The sequence below is a fragment of the Dermochelys coriacea genome, chromosome 14 (genome assembly GCF_009764565.3).
Source record: "Dermochelys coriacea isolate rDerCor1 chromosome 14, rDerCor1.pri.v4, whole genome shotgun sequence".
Lineage (NCBI taxonomy): Eukaryota > Metazoa > Chordata > Testudines > Dermochelyidae > Dermochelys > Dermochelys coriacea.
In genome coordinates this window covers 9,081,198-9,099,784 of record NC_050081.1, presented here as the reverse complement: position 1 = coordinate 9,099,784, position 18,587 = coordinate 9,081,198, and the positions used below count along the sequence as shown (strand labels likewise).

General features: G+C 39.0%; 1 protein-coding gene across 2 annotated transcripts in view; it reads right to left on the bottom strand.

Moving 5' to 3' along the window:
- TEX2 (testis expressed 2) overlaps positions 1–18,587 on the bottom strand; it is a 116,826-nt gene that overhangs the window by 31,886 nt on the left and 66,353 nt on the right. For both annotated transcript variants that reach the window (XR_006275510.1, XM_038371519.2), the window contains 3 exons: positions 7,911–8,111; positions 5,552–5,888; positions 3,759–4,006 (listed from right to left, as the gene is read on the bottom strand). Coding sequence is in view for 1 of the 2 variants with exons in the window: in XM_038371519.2 (XP_038227447.1) it covers positions 3,759–4,006; positions 5,552–5,888; positions 7,911–8,111 (786 nt within the window). In the remaining variant the exon portion in view is untranslated. The remainder of the gene's footprint in view (positions 1–3,758; positions 4,007–5,551; positions 5,889–7,910; positions 8,112–18,587) is intronic.

The following is an 18,587-nucleotide window of genomic DNA, read 5'->3' as shown; positions in this document are numbered from 1 at the left end:
GACCATTGTGATCATCGAGTCTGACTTTCAGCATAAAACATACGTCATAGGACTTGACTAATTCATGACTGGGGCCCCTAGGTTTTACCATAATAATATTGTGAGTAGGGAGCTCCAAATACACATACAGAATTGTAGAGAAGCCATTAGTGATAGAAATACACCAGTTAAAAGAAACTTCTCGTCAGTAGAATGCAGAAGTTAAGTTGCTGTGTCTCAAACAGAATGTATTCATTAATGGAGCTTTGCTCAATGGCTTCCTTGAAGAAAATTATATTTCCCCCCCCTTCAAAAATGTGTGCATCAACTTTCACACCCAAATTCCAGGATAAGGCAAATGGCTCACTTGTAAGAGATTTTAAAACATTTGGACAGGAAGATAATGGTCATTCTGTGAGATGCCTTAAGCTTACAAAAGGCTGTCCCAACTACTCAGTCTTTCTTGCTAAAAAGATATATCTCAGATGTGTTTATTGTTCCAGACAACTGAATCTTGATGTGCATGTTTAAACTTACAGGAGGAGGAAAGTAACTGCCACATTTCCCAATCAATACTGTTTAGTGATGCATTTCCAAGCTGCTTGTAAAATTAATGCAAAATTAGAAAGCTTTTAGTCTTTTTTTTTTAAATTAAAAAAGTAACTGACAAGTACAACTAATAATTCTTGGATGGTGTATGGAGAAAGTTCTTGCTCAGAAATCTGGTGAGACTATGTTCTGAATAATGCTCTAAGAAGTTCCTTTTATATAAAAGCCTCATTTGAATTTTATTGTAAGAAAAACCCCACGTTCTAAATTGTCATTGAACATACATTAGCCAAGCTTGCATTAAGAGTCACTGATGGAACTTTCATTAAATAAAATTGATCTTTAAATGCTAGCTTCTCTGCTTTGAGGTGATGCAGAGTTGATTTTCCTGAGGCAGTGTAGATTGCACATTTCCATGCTACTCTAGGTCTCATGAAAAAGAAACAAGTTTATTAGGGAAAAAAACAGCAGCAGACAGCATATTTACAGTGACAAACTGAGACACTGACAATATGCATGGCACATGTTGTTTCATTCTAATAATCTTTTCATGTGCACCAAGTTGACGGTCCTAAAATGCCAATTATAAAGAAGATATGCATAAATTTTGTGCTCTCTAAGAAGCTCCACAATTTAACAATAAGTGACTCTAAACACATTTAAAATGTGCCATATTGAAAAGGGGTATAGTGCTGATGCAGCTTGCCTAGGACTGTAGGAGGTGGAATATTATTTTGCTCAAGACAGAAGGATCAAGTTACCCAAGTCTGGACTCTGATAAAGTGATAACTTGATTTGAAGTAAAAGAAAAGGAGTACTTGTGGCACCTTAGAGACTAACAAATTTATTTGAGCATAAGCTTTCGTGAGCTACAGCTCACTTCATCGGATGCTGTAGCTCACGAAAGCTTATGCTCAAATAAATTTGTTAGTCTCTAAGGTGCCACAAGTACTCCTTTTCTTTTTGCAAATATAGACTAACACGGCTGCTACTCTGAAACTTGATTTGAAGTGCAATTAGTTTCACTAGCTGCAACAAGGTTTCCCCCTGGCTCCACAGTATTTATTTATTTTTTAAATTTTCGGTGTTGTTGATACTTCACATGTATATCCCCGTACATAAAAAAATAAATAACCATTCCTTTACCATTTTAGGTTAATATTTATCCCCCCTGCTTCAAACTTTTGTTGTGGCACAGCAACCAGCTAGAAGCAGTGGCTGCTCTGAAATCAGCTGAACAGGATTTCTTTGCAACCTTAATATTCCGAAGGGCTGTGACTTTATACAAAAAGAGAATTTGCTGGATTACCAAATTCTGTATGACCCAAGTTCTTGCCAGCACCATTATCCTATTTATAAACTTAAGCCTTTCATGTCAGATTCAGTATTGCAACCAATCATTGTTTCAGAGGTTGATTGAGTGGCCAGGATCCCTCCTGGCCAGGGCCAATGAGCCCCAAATCAGTTCATATCATGTACTGTACGTGGTCCTCCTTAACTATGAGCTGTATGAGGGCCATGAAGTACACATTATTTTACATGCACAAAATATATATTAAGTAAACTGGGGGTCACACTTTATATTAAGGTTCCATTTATTAAAGATAAATGAATGATTAATAGGTGTTTTACTAAGTAGTTGAGCAATTAGAAAGTCCAAGAGGTGAAGAGGCTCCTGATAAGCCATGGTTTATCTACAACACCCACTCATAAGCATGTTATATATGTGAATAGTATGTGTTATAACATGTGTTAATCATTTAGTAACCCTTCATAAACCATTTATAAAGGGAAATTTAATACACAATACCCATGGTTTAGTCTTTGTGAGGAAGGCTGCATCTGAAAGCAAGTTGCAATCTAAATAGAAAAGTGGATAGTTCCATTGCTTTCACTCAATTCACTCTCTTGGAAGGGCTCCTGCATTAGAAACTATGTCTCTTGGTCTTGGAAACCAAACACTCGAAAGGTCATCAGATAACATTTACATCAGTGATGAAATCCTGACCCTATTTGAGTCAATGTGGCAACAATTTCATCCTGGATGAATAAAAAAAACCCTTTCCTTTAGATGAATTTAAAAATACACAGAAAAATACACTTACATGATATAAAGAATTGGAGAGATGAATCAGCTTTTGAAACATGGATAGAAAAACTAAATCGCAGGTTCCTGAGCCAATTTGTGTTTATTCCTAGTATACTCCCATGCAGTTTAGAAAAGAGAAAAGTGGAAGCTTTTAGGTAGCATAATTTAGGTTGAGGGAAGGAACAGGGAAAATAGTTTGTTTATGGAAGTGTCCAGTGTATTGCCCACACACAAACTGCCAGAGATCATAAATGCAGAGTTAAGCAGAACAACTGTGTGTAGTGGCTCTAAGGGGACCGAAGTTCTTCATCAGATTATCAAAGTCCACTGAATTGTTGGCCATTCTGAGCTGAAAACAGAATATGTATTAAATAACATCACAGTACAAGTCCCTACTTACATGCATCTGAGGATGGGCTCATCATAAAATAATTCCATCGTGGGATGGTGGAGATACATGGACATATCTGAATGTTTTATAATTCCCCTAAGAAAGATTAGCTAATGAGAATAAACTCTCCTTACTCAGCACTAACTTGCATTTATGGTTGAAAAAGGAACTCTAAAAATGACTCCCTCCTGATTTCAGCACGTCTGCATACCAATTATGTTTTTAGTTGGATCTGGTTAACATTAAACAAAAAAATTAGTTGATATGATCTTTTTACTACTCTTACTATTGCAGCATGAGCACAACTATAGGAGAGTGAACTGGACGGTATCGTGGCTCACCCATCAACAAAAGAGGTAACTCCATATTTATCATAGGGACTAATTCTGCTACTCTCAGTTACCCCTGTGTTACCACCCACTGGAAGAAATGAACAGCTGAGGGAAAACTTGGCTTACAGAATAATTTTTGGTACTGATGTCACAAAAGCCAGAACACCACAACTGGACTTTGGAGATCCCAGGTTGAGTTTAAAGAGCTGGCAGTTAGAAATAATGTCTTTATAAGGAAGCAAGGGACAAACATAGATCCTCACAATGCCATTTTTACACATTCAGAACAGAGCTGCACTTTCCAGACTTTTTTTTTCCCCTTCTATGCAATCTATACTTTTTAAAGCAACAAGTGTCAAAAAAGTAACAGGACCTTAAAATGTGTCTCATGGAAGTACACTAAGCACAGGGCTTTTACCTTTTTCACAGAAGTAGGGCTACTGTCTGCACTACAGGCCGGACTAACCACAGGGCTTTTATTTTCTTGTGGGACACACTTCGCCATGTATAGATTGTAGTCCAAAAGCATCTTCTGTCGCATGTTTCCTGCCAGCTCCTTTTGCTTAGGCTGAGACATGATTTCTTCTCCGCTTCCTTTGCTACTGCTGCGACTGTGAGTAAAAATTCCAGACTGGCTATTGGTTCTACTGTGTGATGGCAAGAACCCTAAAGCAGAAGGGATAACAGCCATTAACAAAGAGGGTGAAGAAGGGAAGGGAACAACAAATCAAGTAGCAGACCACGTGAAAATGGAAAGCTGTAGAGTATCAAGCATGAGGCATGATCATCACTTTGTTGATGCTAGATTTTTCTTTTCTTTCCTTTTTTTTTTTAAAAACAGATGGCTACAAGCTTATTTGTGCTTAATTTATTTCATAAAAGGCACAGTTCAAAGAAGTGCTTTTCCATCACTCTTTTAAGGCTTCAATCAATTCCATAGTGACATGTTTAGATGGCCTTAATCTCTAAGTTGCCAGTATTTAGAATGATTCAAAATCCAGCAATAATGCATGCAACTGGAGATATCAAACTCCTCAGTTACCCAAATCATATGCAAGCACATTTGTGGTCACATGTACAACAGATGCTCGATTTTCAGAGAGTTTTGTTGGGGAATGCCTAGGGCAAGTACAGACTATTCTTAATTTTAGGCTATAAGGAATAAATAGATTGTCCAAGGATCTGAATATTTGAAATGTATACTCCTCAGGAGAAATGTACAAAATACCAGCTTTGAATTTGCATTTCAGATACCTATGTTCCAGAAATAATGATGTCTACACATTTCAAGGGAAAAATTCGTAATAGGGAGGCATGATAAGGAGAGGGAACGGAAATTTAGGATTACACCAAATGAAGTATTAATTAAAAAGCATCCAACACTTGACCCAAGCATTAAAGTTCTTATTAGGAAGACGTCCCTCTATATAACATATTTCTTGATAGTTTTCAGAGTAGCAGCCGTGTTAGTCTGTATTCGCAAAAAGAAAAGGAGTACTTGTGGCACCTTAGAGACTAACAAATTTATTAGAGCATAAGCTTTCTGAAGTGAGCTGTAGCTCACGAAAGCTTATGCTCTAATAAATTTGTTAGTCTCTAAGGTGCCACAAGTACTCCTTTTCTTTTCTTGATAGTTGTGGCTGATATTAAGGCAACAGGATTTCATATTTAAAGAGCACTGTAAGCATACATGGCCATTGATAAAAATATGTATTAGTGTGAATCTACCCATGGGAAGGCTTTTCATATTTTAACAAAAAGGAAAGGGGGAAAACAAATAAAAACTTACAAACCTAATTCCCACACCCATTGAAGTCAGCTGCAAAAAAAACTCATTGACTTCAATGGTGGAGGACTGAACCCTTTTTGTAACAATATTCAAATCTTTGCACTATGAAAATAAATTAATACTGAAGAAAAATTTTTAAGTAACAATTTATATGTATGAGGTTACAACCATATATGGAATTGTATCTTGGTAATAGATGATCTCTAAAAACCTGTTTAAATCACAATTTTAGGGAATATCTAATTCTGCATGATTATTTTTAGACTTGCTTTTTAAGAGCTAATGCTTAAATTGGTTCATTACAAACACTAGCCAGACATTCATTTTATGGAAGCTTTTGCTGTACTTATTGTTACTCCCTTTATAAAACTGTACCTTAGTAAACTTAAAAAAATAAATAAATAAAGAGAGATACTGGTTACCTGGCTTGTTTCCACATAAACTAAGAGGCTTCTTCACTTCAGACTTTAACTTGGAAGCCAGAAGGAATCTCCTAAACCATTCCTCCTTCTCCCTACCCGTTCTTCCAAACAAATAAAGTATCTGATCCTTCTGGCTAACTAGCTTTGTTCCATCTTGAGGTTTCTTAGATTCTTCACTGCCTAAGTCCAAGTTCTCTGCTGGCGACCTTTCTTCTAAGTTCTCTTTATCAGTCTGGGCCTTAGCCATAAAGTCATCTTGCCTACCAAGTTCAATGCAAATAGGATACTTTTTATTCCAAATTCGTTTTCGAGCCAGACTCTTGGGAACCAGATAAATCTGTGAAATAAAAAGTGAGAGGGTCAGACAGATCAAAAAACAAAAAGAGAAATTCCACATGAATCAATATCTTCTCCACTTATAAATTAACGGATAGCATTGTGCATTAAGTGATGAAAATAGCCAGATTTCACCTCAAAGGGGTTGAATGACCTCAGTTCCCACTGGGTTTAATGGGAGTGGTGGGTGCTCAACTCACTGATGTATCAACAGGCCCCATGCTTGCCAAGTCTTCTAACAAATGATACGGAGAGGCTTAGCGATAAGAATAATTTAAACCGGATCATGCTCAGGTAGTTTATACTCCTGGAATCACATGAATACACAAGAATCTCTGCTTTCATTAAAAAAAAAAAAAAAAAGTTTTCCAGCTCTCATGGTTGTGCAAAAAAGCTTGAAAATGTGACTCAGAAGCAAGGCGGTAAAGAACCCCAAAATTATTTATTTAAGTCTCATGACATTTGAGGGTCCAACACATGATTTTTGGATGCTCGAGATCTGCAATACTGATGTTGTGTGACTGCATAGGAACCAGAAAGCAAAACTTTTTGATGGTCATATTCCAAGCTGAGTAAATGCAAACAGCACCCAAATGTAAGTACAAAGAAGGGATTTCTTTAAAGAAATATTTTTATCTCAACTGTTCCTTTAAAAAGGCCTACATCGCTCAAGATACCCACAGTGTGTTTAAAAAATAAAAAAGTTTAAATTCCATTACTTGCTTATTACATTTGGGGCACACTGTCCCTCTGAAATGGATTTTGTAACAAAAACCTCATGCTTCTTTTGGTCAGATTTTAGATACCACTAAGAACAACCAACCAAGTCCTGTTGTACTGAGCTATAAAACCACTCAATCATGATTTCAAAGTCTTATAGTTAAAATGTTGCCAGCAAGGGAAAGTATGCACAGAGGACAGGAAACTTTATACATTTCTTCCTCATCTTTTTATCATGGAAGTAGTTGGGCTTCCTCTGTGTGCAGCTTTTGGGAGATCAATGAAGGCCTACTGCCTCTTCTGTTTTCTTTATTCTTCTCTTCCCCAATCCCAGATTCTACTGTAGCATGGGTTCCTCCTTCACCTGTGCTGCCAATACCTTTCTGTGGCCACCATCCCTTGTGATGCATAGGGATATCATTCAAGATAATGCTGATGTAGTCAGATTTATTTTATGCTGGGATCCCCCACAAATTTGGGAGAGGGGCAATGTAGGGCATCATTTCTCCAGCCTCACTTCTTCCCACTCCTGTCTTGATTCACAGAAACTCAGGACCCATAGTGCACCTACCTAGAGGGAAGCTTCCACAGCACTGTAGTAGGAAGAGACATGATGCAGCAGAGTTATCCCTTTCATTCACCTACCCACCCACCTCCCACTCTCTTCTGCTTCATCCACGCAATTTGTATTCCCTCCACTTGTGCAACAGCAAAAATGACTGGGCTCAATCCTTTTGTGGTCTTGAAACAAAAAATTGATAGCAAGTTTCTAAAATATTATATGCACATTGTTTTATGTATATGAGAAAGAATGCTTAATCTTCCCACACCACACAGTTTCAGGACTCTGCATATTCATGTGAGAAAAAAAACGGGGGTTGAGTTTTTAAATGTCCTTTTACTTATGTGCTACTTTTATATTCTCACAGTCCCCTTTTTAAACTTTTCAAGAGGATGCTCTGAACATTGTCCCCTATATTCTTTTTATAGCAAGATTCATCTATGTGGCAATGTAACGGAAGGCTTGTGTAAAAAAAATATACCAGCCCAAAAATGTTTATGTTTTAATATTTTTATAGCCACAAAAAAGATTAAACATAGATCAGTCTTCAGTATGAAATAGCCACTGGCTAATGTCTGCTCTCTTTTACGCTCGCAGATTAAACCAGCATAATACTTTGAAAGCTAATCAGTAAATAAACAATTTACATGACAGCAGAAATTAAACAACTAATAATATAAAAAGGTAGTCTCTCTCTATACTACTATACAGCAATCAGCAGCATAACTACATAGAACTCACCTTGCTGTCCGTAAGCTCATAAATTTTCTGGCCAATGTAGGTGACATCAGGCTTAGACTCATTGTAAATAGCCCTTCTGGAAATATTTTTATTGGGTTTTGAAAGTCTTAATGTGCTTCCTTCAAGTCGCAAGTAGACAGAATGAGTCAATGTAGCATGGTACGTTTCTGGATCATAATTATAAATTTCATTCATCCATCCCTAGAAAAGGAAATATTTGTTAATTGATATTGAATTGGCAACCTGATGTAGTATGAAAATAAAATTTTAAATAAATAGTTGTCAGCCATTTATAGCAAGACAGACTCCTTCCCACCTCATATCACACATTACATGGATGAATGCAATGAGGCAGTAGACTGGGCACCAGACTGAAATCAGGAAAGCAGGATTCTATTCCAACCTCTAGCACTGGCTGAGAGAGAGAGAGAGACTTTGGGCAAATCAGATTTCAGAGTAGCAGCCGTGTTAGTCTGTATTCACAAAAAGAAAAGGAGTACTTGTGGCACCTTAGAGACTAACAAATTTATTTGAGCATAAGCTTTCGTGAGCTACAGCTCACTTCATCGGATGCATTCATCAGTTAACCTCTCTGCACCTTTTTGTTTCCTTATCTGTATAAACAGGGACAAATGTTTCTTACCCACCTTTATAAAGTGCAGTGAGATCTATGGGTGAAAATTAATCCATATTTAAGTAATTATTCCCAAACCTGGGGGTACAAGATTAGCCAGAGGCACTTGTCAGAGGAGGAAAGAAGCAGTGTATTACCCAGAGCATACATTCATGAGACATGAAGTCAATGTTTTCCTTGTCTTAGCCTGCCAGACGACACGTTAATAGTGACTCTGGCATTTGTGCATTAAGAGCCAAGTCCTGCAAGGTTTTGAGCATCTCAGTGCCCAGTGAAGTCAATGGAAAGTGAAGCTACTCAGTACCTTGCAGTCAAGCCTTAAATCTGCACAGTAGAAATCCTTACAATACTGGAGGAGGGCATGGGAGGGATGGAAAGAGAAAGGGAACAGGAAAAGAAAGTCTATGAACATACATCTCTCAATACCCTATTAAAAATACGTTACCCAAACCACTATACAAAAAGTCATTATATATTATTGCAGCACTATAATCAATTAAAAATATTCTCCTACACAAAAAACAGGACAATATTCTAAGGCTCATTTACTTCATTGGGAGCTGGTGCCAATCAGTTTCTCAGGACAGACATTGCATAATTTTCTGAGGACTCTTTAATTAATCAATCAATTAATGGTACCTAGATTATATTAATTTCACCATCTATTTGCATTTTCACTAATACCCACAAACAAAACACTAGGAAAATTAAGCTATTTTATATGTTCAGTAGCCACCTCACTAAATCACACATCTGACATTTCAATTTAAAAACACATACAGTCTGCTTTTAGATTTCACCAACACCTAAACTGGCTTTTAGAGACATTTTGTATTAGGGTTTTGTTTACACTGGACATAACCAGCCTTCACATACAGAAATACAAATGAATCAAGGAGACAGTTTGTAAAACCAGGATGATTTACAGTATACACAGCAAGGTTTGTTTGTAATGGGCCCACCCTACTTCCTTTCTGGAAGTTATTAAGCCAAAAAGTTTCAGAGCAGACACAGCAACTAGTTTTCATTTGAGTTTTGAATTTCATCCAGAAATTCCAGCTGGAATTATCAAAACACAAAGACATCACAAGACTTGCCTACAATCATAGCATGTTACTCTGTGCAAAGTGCATAGTATCCACATGGCTTATGTAAAAGTTCCCCTTTGACACCAAAGTAGTTCTCTAGTGTAATGCAGATCTTTGAGCTTTCTCAGGACTTCTTACAACCATACAGACAGATGGGCATGCTTCTGAGACAAGGGAGCTGTAGCTCACGAAAGCTTATGCTCTAATAAATTTGTTAGTCTCTAAGGTGCCATAAGTACTCCTTTTCTTTCTTCTGAGACAGTGGCTCTCACCAACATCGTACCAACACCAGAGACAGCTCACACCATACCCATGTCCTCAGACTACCGTCACACTTTTTTTTGTTTTTGTTTCTTTTGGGGGAAGAAAAATCAAGACTTCTTCCCATCTCCACTGAACCTTTGGCCATAAAGTCTTGATAGAGTCCACCTTACAAAGAGGTGCAATAACAGACTAGAAAACCCTTCATTCAGGGTGCAGTCCTGTACATGTGGCAGGTCTTCCCTCTAATCACAGCCAACTCCATCACAGGATCATAGAATACCAGAATACCTCTTTCCCCCATGAGAGCTTACTAGGCAGCAGTTCTGCAGAAATGGACCTAGTTGGAAAGCAATCAGACAAAATTAAACCAGCATCTTTTTCCTCTGTTTATATATTCCTGACTCTTTTCTTAGAATGGCTGGATAATGAAATTAGAAGAGACCCACTCAGCTTTACTGATTTCTGACATGTGTTCCAGTTTTATGTTTAAAATAACTGGATAAGCTCTGTAATCAGCTAGTCTAACTAACACTTCTAAAAATCCTGTCCTGATCATTTGCTTGCTCTCTCTATATTCAATAACCCAAACAGAGGCTCTGGGCACCCTGAAATTGTCACTTTTGAAAATCTTATCCATACATAGTTGCTGCATAAAATGACAGATTGGCAAACAGCGTAAAAAACAAGACAATGGGTACTATGCACACGTACAGTTTAGTATAAAGAACAAAGTTACAAAAAAGAGTTAAGAACTTAAAGTTAGTTATTATTTAACTAATATCCAGGCCACCATCAGCACTTTAGATATAATGTCTAATACAATACTTTCGGTACATAAACTCTGAGTGCAACTCTACATGAACCTTCACTTCACTGCAGGCTGGTGCAATCTATCTTGCACCAGACTACCACACATTAACTGTCTGGGTGGAGACTATACGTTAACCCAATTTCAAACCAGGGTAGCTCAAACCACACTAACGAACTATTAATGTGCATCAGCAGAGTCCACACAAACGGTTAGCGTGCACAGGCTATTACAGGGAAGATTCACACCTCAGCTTCCCCCAAAGAAAATATTTGTGTATACAAGTCCTGAATTTTCCTGACTTGTAAGGAAGCAGAGTTTTCTTTTTATATTGAAATTTCAAGGTATTTAAACAGCAAATAAATTTAAACAGGTCCATGAATAGATGAAAAACTGCATTACTTGAAGTCAAGTGAGACTTCTTTGTCAAGTGACCATCCTTGAATATTTGTTAATTAATCTGAAGCTATATGCCTGATGCAGGAGTTTTTTTTCCAGAATATCTACTATTTTACCTCAAATTTAATTGGCTGATCAATAAATCTGCTGGGGGGAGGGGGGAGTGTTTTTGCATGTTTAATTTAGAATAAAGCCTTTGGAGAACAAGTGCAAAAGACATGTGAAAACCTCAAGATTCTTTTCTCCAATTCTCATATTTTTAAAGCAATATAGTTACTCTCTGAAATTCCTCCTCTCTCTGAAAAATAGTCAGTGGGGATGGGAACACATTTTCAACCCATGTTGCAACCTATTTTGCAGTGTGTCCAAACAATTAAATTAATGGACTGTGCTTAAATATAGCAATTCTGCCACCATAATCCATTAAAGACAGATACATTATCCCAGGCTATTGGATCATCAACAATGGGCTTCATTGTTGTTTGAGGAGGTTGTTTTTTGGTACTACTGAAGCAGTTAAAATAAGAAATTTAGTAACTCAGGGAGGACAATGGGAATAGTCAAACTACTCTGCAGGTGTTTGCCATGCACAGTGCTCTTATGATCTCCATCTTTAAAGATGAGCAGTTTTCTTTAGAGGATGGAATAGGAAAAATTGTCTAGCTATCAGCAGAATAACTAAATTGAAAAATGCTTTATTAAACATTGGGTGAAGCTGCTTTTAGGAAAGATCAGCCATACTGTTAAAATAGCTAGATACACTAACAGGACCTGGCCTGGCTATTAGACAGTAAATATTGAGCTTCTGGCTTTAACGAACTGTGTGACCTCTGTCTTACCAGTACCATAAGCTGTCCTAAATCTCCTATGAAGGCATACTTCTAAAGAACGCTCACAAGAAATTCAAGTCATTTAGGTTAAGATGGACTAACATTTTATTTTTTATATATTATATAAAATTCCCTCACCACTTGCCCAATCCTGCAACTTCGTACTTGAGTTGTAGTCCCATTGAAACCATTGGGATTACTCCTGTAAGATTTAGGGATTAATAACAAGAATTTTAGTTATAAGCTGGGGACACATCAATTAGAAGTAACGGAAGAGGAGAAGGACCTTGGAGTATTGGTTGACCACAGGATGACTATGAGCTGCCAATGTGATATGGCCGTGAAAAAAGCTAATGCGGTCTTGGGATGCATCAGGCGAGGTATTTCCAGTAGAGATAAGGAGGTATTAGTACCGTTATACAAGCCACTGGTGAGACCTCATCTGGAATACTGTGTGCAGTTCTGGTCTCCCATGTTTAAGGAGGATGAATTCAAACTGGAACAGGTACAGAGAAGGGCTACTAGGATGATCCGAGGAATGGAAAACCTGTCTTATGAAAGGAGACTCAAGGAGCTTGGCTTGTTTAGCCTAACCAAAAGAAGGTTGAGGGGAGATATGATTGCTCTCTATAAATATATCAGAGAGATAAACACTGGAGAGGAAGAGGAATTATTTAAGCTCAATACCAATCTGGACACAAGAACAAAGGGATATAAACTGGCCATTGGGAAGTTTAGACTTGAAATTAGACGAAGGTTTCTAACCATCAGAGGAGTGAAGTTCTGGAATAGCCTTCCAAGGAAAGCAGTGGGGCAAAAGACCTATCTGGCTTCAAGATTAAACTCGATAAGTTTATAGAGGAGATGGTATGATGGGATAACATGATTTTGGCAATTAATTGATCTTTAACTATTCATGGTAAATAGGCCCAATGGCTGTGATGGGATGTTAGATGGGGTGGGATCTGAGTTACTACAGAGAATTCTTTCCTGGGTATCTGGCTTGTGAATCTTGCCTACATGCTCAGGGTTCAGCTGATCGCCATCTTTGGGGTTGGGAAGGAATTTTCCTCCAGGGCCAATTGGAAGAGGCCCTGGGGGTTTTTCGTCTTCCTCTGTAGCATGGGGCACGGATCGCTTGCTGGAGGATTCTCTGCACCTTGAAGTCTTTAAACCATGATTTGAGGACTTCAGTAGCTCAGACATAGGTGAGAGGTTTATTGCAGGAGTGGGTGGGTGAGATTCTGTGGCCTGCGTTGTGCAGGAGGTCAGACTAGATGATCATAATGGTCCCTTCTGACCTTAATATCTATGAGTCTATAACTGCAGAATCAGGCTCTTTAGTACCACACTTAAGCAATCAGACATATTAGATAATTTCAATACAACAGTTTAATACAGTTGAAATCTTAGGCATGTTATAGTTTAACATGAAAAACTGAATCTGCCTCTTGGAACAGTATTATGACTGACAAGCCAAAGTGTTCAAAAATACCAGGTTTTCTGCACAAAGATACCATCAAGCACATAAATGAAAACGCCAGCCCACCAGTTTCACAACATGAGCCAGAATTCAAAACATCACTTCCTCCAAGAGTCACTTGGTACCACTTTCACAGAAATTGATTAGGAGACATTAGCACTAAATTGATCTCATTTTAAACCCCCGAAATGAGGTCCAGAAATGCCTGCAAAATCTGATAGATATGCAGTCTTTAGCTTATACTCAAATAAATTTGTTAGTCTCTAAGGTGCCACAAGTACTCCTTTTCTAATTGGTTTTTAGTGCCCTAAAAACCCAAGGATCTGGTCTGTGCTCACCTTGTTTACCTAGTTGGTTGGTAAATTATTCTCAAGCCTTCCCAGGAAAGGGGATGAAGGGGCTTGGGGGAATATTTTGGGGAAACAGGAACTCCAAGTGGTCCTTTTCCTAAATCTTTGTCTAACTCATTCGGTGGTGGCAGCAGTACTTATCCAAGGACAGGGAAGGATTTGTGCCTTGGGAAAGTTTTTAACCTAAGCTGGTAAAAATAAGCTTAGAGGGTCTTTCATGCGGGTCCCCACATCTGTACCCCAGAGTTCAAAGTGGGGAGGGGACCTTAACAGATGTAAAGCATAAACATGACAGAATAAAGCTTAGCATCCATAAACAGAAAGAAAAAAAAAAAGAAAAATTAGAAAAAGCTTACTACGTTTATCTATGCTCCAACAACATAATTGAACCATTAGCTTCTAGTAATCAAACTTCATCAATTATTGTGGCCAAGTGAATGGACTGTGGCCAAGTGAATTCCAGACACATGAGCCAAATTCAACCCTGGTGTAACTCCACTAACTTGAAATGAGTTACACTAGCTCCTTATTTGATCCATTCCATGAGCCTCAGCCTAGTGTTTCAAGGCATGAGATCAGCCAATTCGATATTAATGCAAGGCTTTGGGGGATCAAATACTTGAAGAACTGACTTCAAAAGGAACATGGGTTACGTTGCTAAATCCATGGCCTAAGAGGAAATGGAACTCTGAGCCAGTGGACATATTCTGCACAGTTCTGTGCCACAAGCCGAGTCTACTGCATAGATAAAACACCATCAGAAAGTACATTGTTTCTTCAATAAACCAAAGTTTGCTACACCCAAAGCTATCAGTTTCCTAATAAATTAGATTGTAAATTCTTTGGGGTCGGGACTGCCTTTTACTAGAATATATTTTTGTACAGTGCCTAGTGCAACAGAGCCCGTCTATTCCGATTAGGGGCTGTGGGCTTTTTTATTCATATTACCTGTATTATAGTAGATAGAAACTGACATCTAACTTCTTTGCTGTCCTCTCATTCAAAAGACACCGTACTTTTCTGCTTTTAGAACTAAACCTCAACTTTCTTTTGCTATCCAGATACTTATTGGATAACATCTGAAGGCCAACTAATATATGTTGCATTTGGATAGCATCTTCCATCTGAGCTTTCAGCATGCTTTACAAACACTGAATATAGCATTGCAACCCACTTGGTAAACACTAATTTTTATAGATTAGGAAACTGAAAAAAGGGTAAAAGATTTGCTCAAGAACACAAGGGAAGTCTGCTTCAGTGCCCAGAAAAGAACCCAGATCTGCTGATGCCTGGTATTGTGCCTTACCCCAGTGGCCACCCTTTCTTTTGACTCAGCCAGACCAAAAATCTTCAATTGTATAGATGACCAGCTACTTACAATCATAGAATATCAGGGTTGGAAGGGACCTCAGGAGGTCATCTAGTCCAACCCCCTGCTCAAAGCAGGACAGGACCAATCCCCAATTTTTGCCCCAGATCCCTAAATGGCCCCCTCAAGGATTCAACTCACAACCCTGGTTTTAGCAGGCCAATGCTCAAACCACTGAGCTATTCTTCCCTCCACCCCCCCCCCCCATTTCAGGAATAGTTTTTCTGAACTTACTGCATAGTTATTTAAAAGGATGTGAAAACTAGGGAATTCTATGTTTATGACAGAGATTTGAAACCTAATGACTCTGTAGGAGATAACTGATCAACTGGTATACATATATACACACAGTATATTTACCAAGACCCTTCAGCAATAGCTTTCAAATGGAGGAATTTTGAAATTTCCAACTGCTTTTATGGGTGAGTTTTACAACATCTCAAGGGACAAAATTTACAAGTCAAAATCAAAGCTGTGCTCCATGATTGACAATTACTCCCAGATTAATCCTATAAATAGTCATGCTTTTAATTCATCAAATCCAAACATTAAGTATTCATGTAGCCAAAGATTAGTCATTTTAAGTTAAGAGAAAAGGAAGGAAAACATAACACAGAAGAGCATTTCAAATTTTGATCTACCTCTATGACTGACAACTGTTTACATGGCAATCAACAGCTGCCTTGAACCTGTGTAGGATAATTTCTCTGTAACCCACCTGAATGTGGTGTAGTGGGAAGTAGCAGCACAGATTCTAATGAGAAACAGAAGATTTATTCCCCTTTATCCTTTTGCTATTGGCAGGAATGCGATTCAGTACTAGCATCTCTCCTCAGTGCTGCCTGACTTGAGTGCTGCACTACAACATCTGAGCACTGTTTGGGGTCAGGATGAGTTAATGGGGGAGGCAATTGCAGAAGGTGAAAACAGCCCAGGGATTTGATTCAGTGGGAAGTGGCCAGGCCAGAAACCAGGGCTCTCTAGAGCCCTCAGAAGATAAACATGTTAAGACCATAAATCTTTGGACCTAGGTTTTTGTATATATTTTTACTTTATCATGTTGGGTTTTTTTGACTGAACCAGGTATAGATGGAAAGAAAAAGAATGTTCCTTTTATGTCTGTGTGTGTGGTGGGGGTGTGTTAGGGTTGCCAACTTTCTAGTCGCACAAAACTGAACACCCTAGCCCCGCCCCTCGCTCACTACATTCCCCCTCCCTCTGTGGCTCGCTCTCCCCAACCCTCACTCACTTTCACTGGGCTAGGGCAGAGGGCTCTAATTGGGGGTTCAGGGTGTGGAAAGGGGGCTCCAGCCTGGGGCAGGGAGCTGGGGTGCAGGAGGCAGTGAGGGCTCCAGCTGGGGGTGCAGGCTATGGTGTGTGGCTGGGAATGAGCAATTTCGGGTGCAGGAGGGGGCTCCAGGCTGGGGGGTGGAGCCAAGGGATACGGAATGTGGAAGGGGGCTAGAGTTGAGGCAGGGGGTTGGGGTGCAGGAGGGGTGATGGCTCTGGGGTGGGCCAGGGATGAGGGGCGGGGCAGGGGTTGGGGCGTGGACTTACCTCGGGCAGCTCCCGATCAGTGGCGCAGCAGGCTGCCTATCCTGGCAGGTACTAGGCGGGGGGCCAGGAGGCTCCACACGCTGCTCTCGCCTGCAGGCATCGCCACCCCCGCCCACCAGCCTCCATTGGCCGGTTCCCAGCCAATAAGCATGAGGAGCCAGTGCTCAGCACAGTACACAGAGACCCGGGCTCTTTCCCACCACCTAGGAGCCGGACCTGCTGGCCACTTCTGGGGCACAGCACGGTGCCAGCCAGGACAGGTAAGGAGTAGCCTGCCTTAGCGCTGCAGCACCCCCGATTGGACTTTTAATGGCCTGGTCACTGGTGCTGATCTGAGCCGCCAGAGTCCCTTTTAGACCGGGTGTTCTGGTCGAAAACCTAGGGAGTGGAGTGCTTCAAATAAGGCTAATCCTGGATGTATAATTTGTAATACGTTATTCAGCAACGTGTACTCCCCCCCCATCAATCGTCTGCAAAGAGTCAAACTCATTTGCAATTTGCAGACTTACAGCAAACAACTCTTGGTTTTCAGATTACTGAAATACTTCATGATCAATATTTAAAATTTGCATCATGTTTATACATAACATATTTGTTCCATTCCCTGACTGGATGACTTACAGCATATAGCTAACCAATATGGCATGAATTTCATCATCAATTTCAGTATAAAGTTCAAGTTTCAGAATTCAAAATTTGCAGTGCTGCTGCTGAATTATGGAATTCAAAGTTCACTTTCAGTAAATTGAGTTTAAAATTATTTTTTTTGCAATTATTCATGCAAATAAAAAATTTTCTAGAATATTTGTGAATGTGAACACAGAGGCATGAACAGCCAAAGCAAATGTTTCAAAACTGAAGTGAATATTTGCCAAAATGTGTGTGTGGTAGTCACTCACCTCTCAGCAGTCTTACTTTCTCAAAGAAACATGTGAGAAGTCCTGTTTATAAACAATGGAAATCTAAAACAATGTGTGTACAGGTATATATAGATACACAAAGTACTTTTTTTAAACCAACTGGAACAGCTGAAAAAATCAAGTCATTTTCCTGGGAAGGCTCTTCTTTTCCATTTTGAAACCTGGACTTAGTTTTTCAATACGACTCTTTTGTAACCATTGCTACCTTACTTGGGCAATACCATCATCAGCAATACCATTAATGTTGCCAGTCCAGCTCTGCAAATAATTTTTTTTTTTTAAAACTTGTGCTCCCTGGTTGGCTCTAGAGCATCAAACATTCCTGGAAAATCACTTTGCAAGTCCAACATGAACAACTACATTTTGTTAATTATTTTATTGACAGAAGAATAGTTTTGGGGTTGTTTTTTTTAAGAGATAGTAAGGCAGGTCAAATGCTGGGTCTAACCAACCTGGCCGCCTCCACTTAGGCATCTAAAAAAAGTCTGTATCATTGCTTGAAATATAAAGCCATCATAACTGTGCATTACCTAGGTTATTAATACAGAGCATAATTTAAAATAGATGTAATAAGACATGCTGGCGAAGTTAAGACACCTTTAATAACAGATGGTGTCTCTGACACATAGTCCGTTGAGTTTATACAGGTAAAGGTGATTATCATTTTTAAGATTGACTAAAGATTGCTCAAGCAATACATTCTGAATACAGATGTGAACCTTCCCGAACAAAAAACATACCCCACCCTACAGGAAATACGAGGTTTAAAAAAATCAGAGTATTCCTTTAAGCTATATAAAATAGGCACGTAACAAAAAGGAAAAAAATTATTATGAGTCCACGAAGTTTTTTTTTTTCTTCCAAAACGACAATCAAGCTGTGCTCATTCTTGGCCTATATAAACATGTGATCTTATTACCACCTTTCAGAGTAGCAGCCGTGTTAGTCTGTATTCGCAAAAAGAAAAGGAGTACT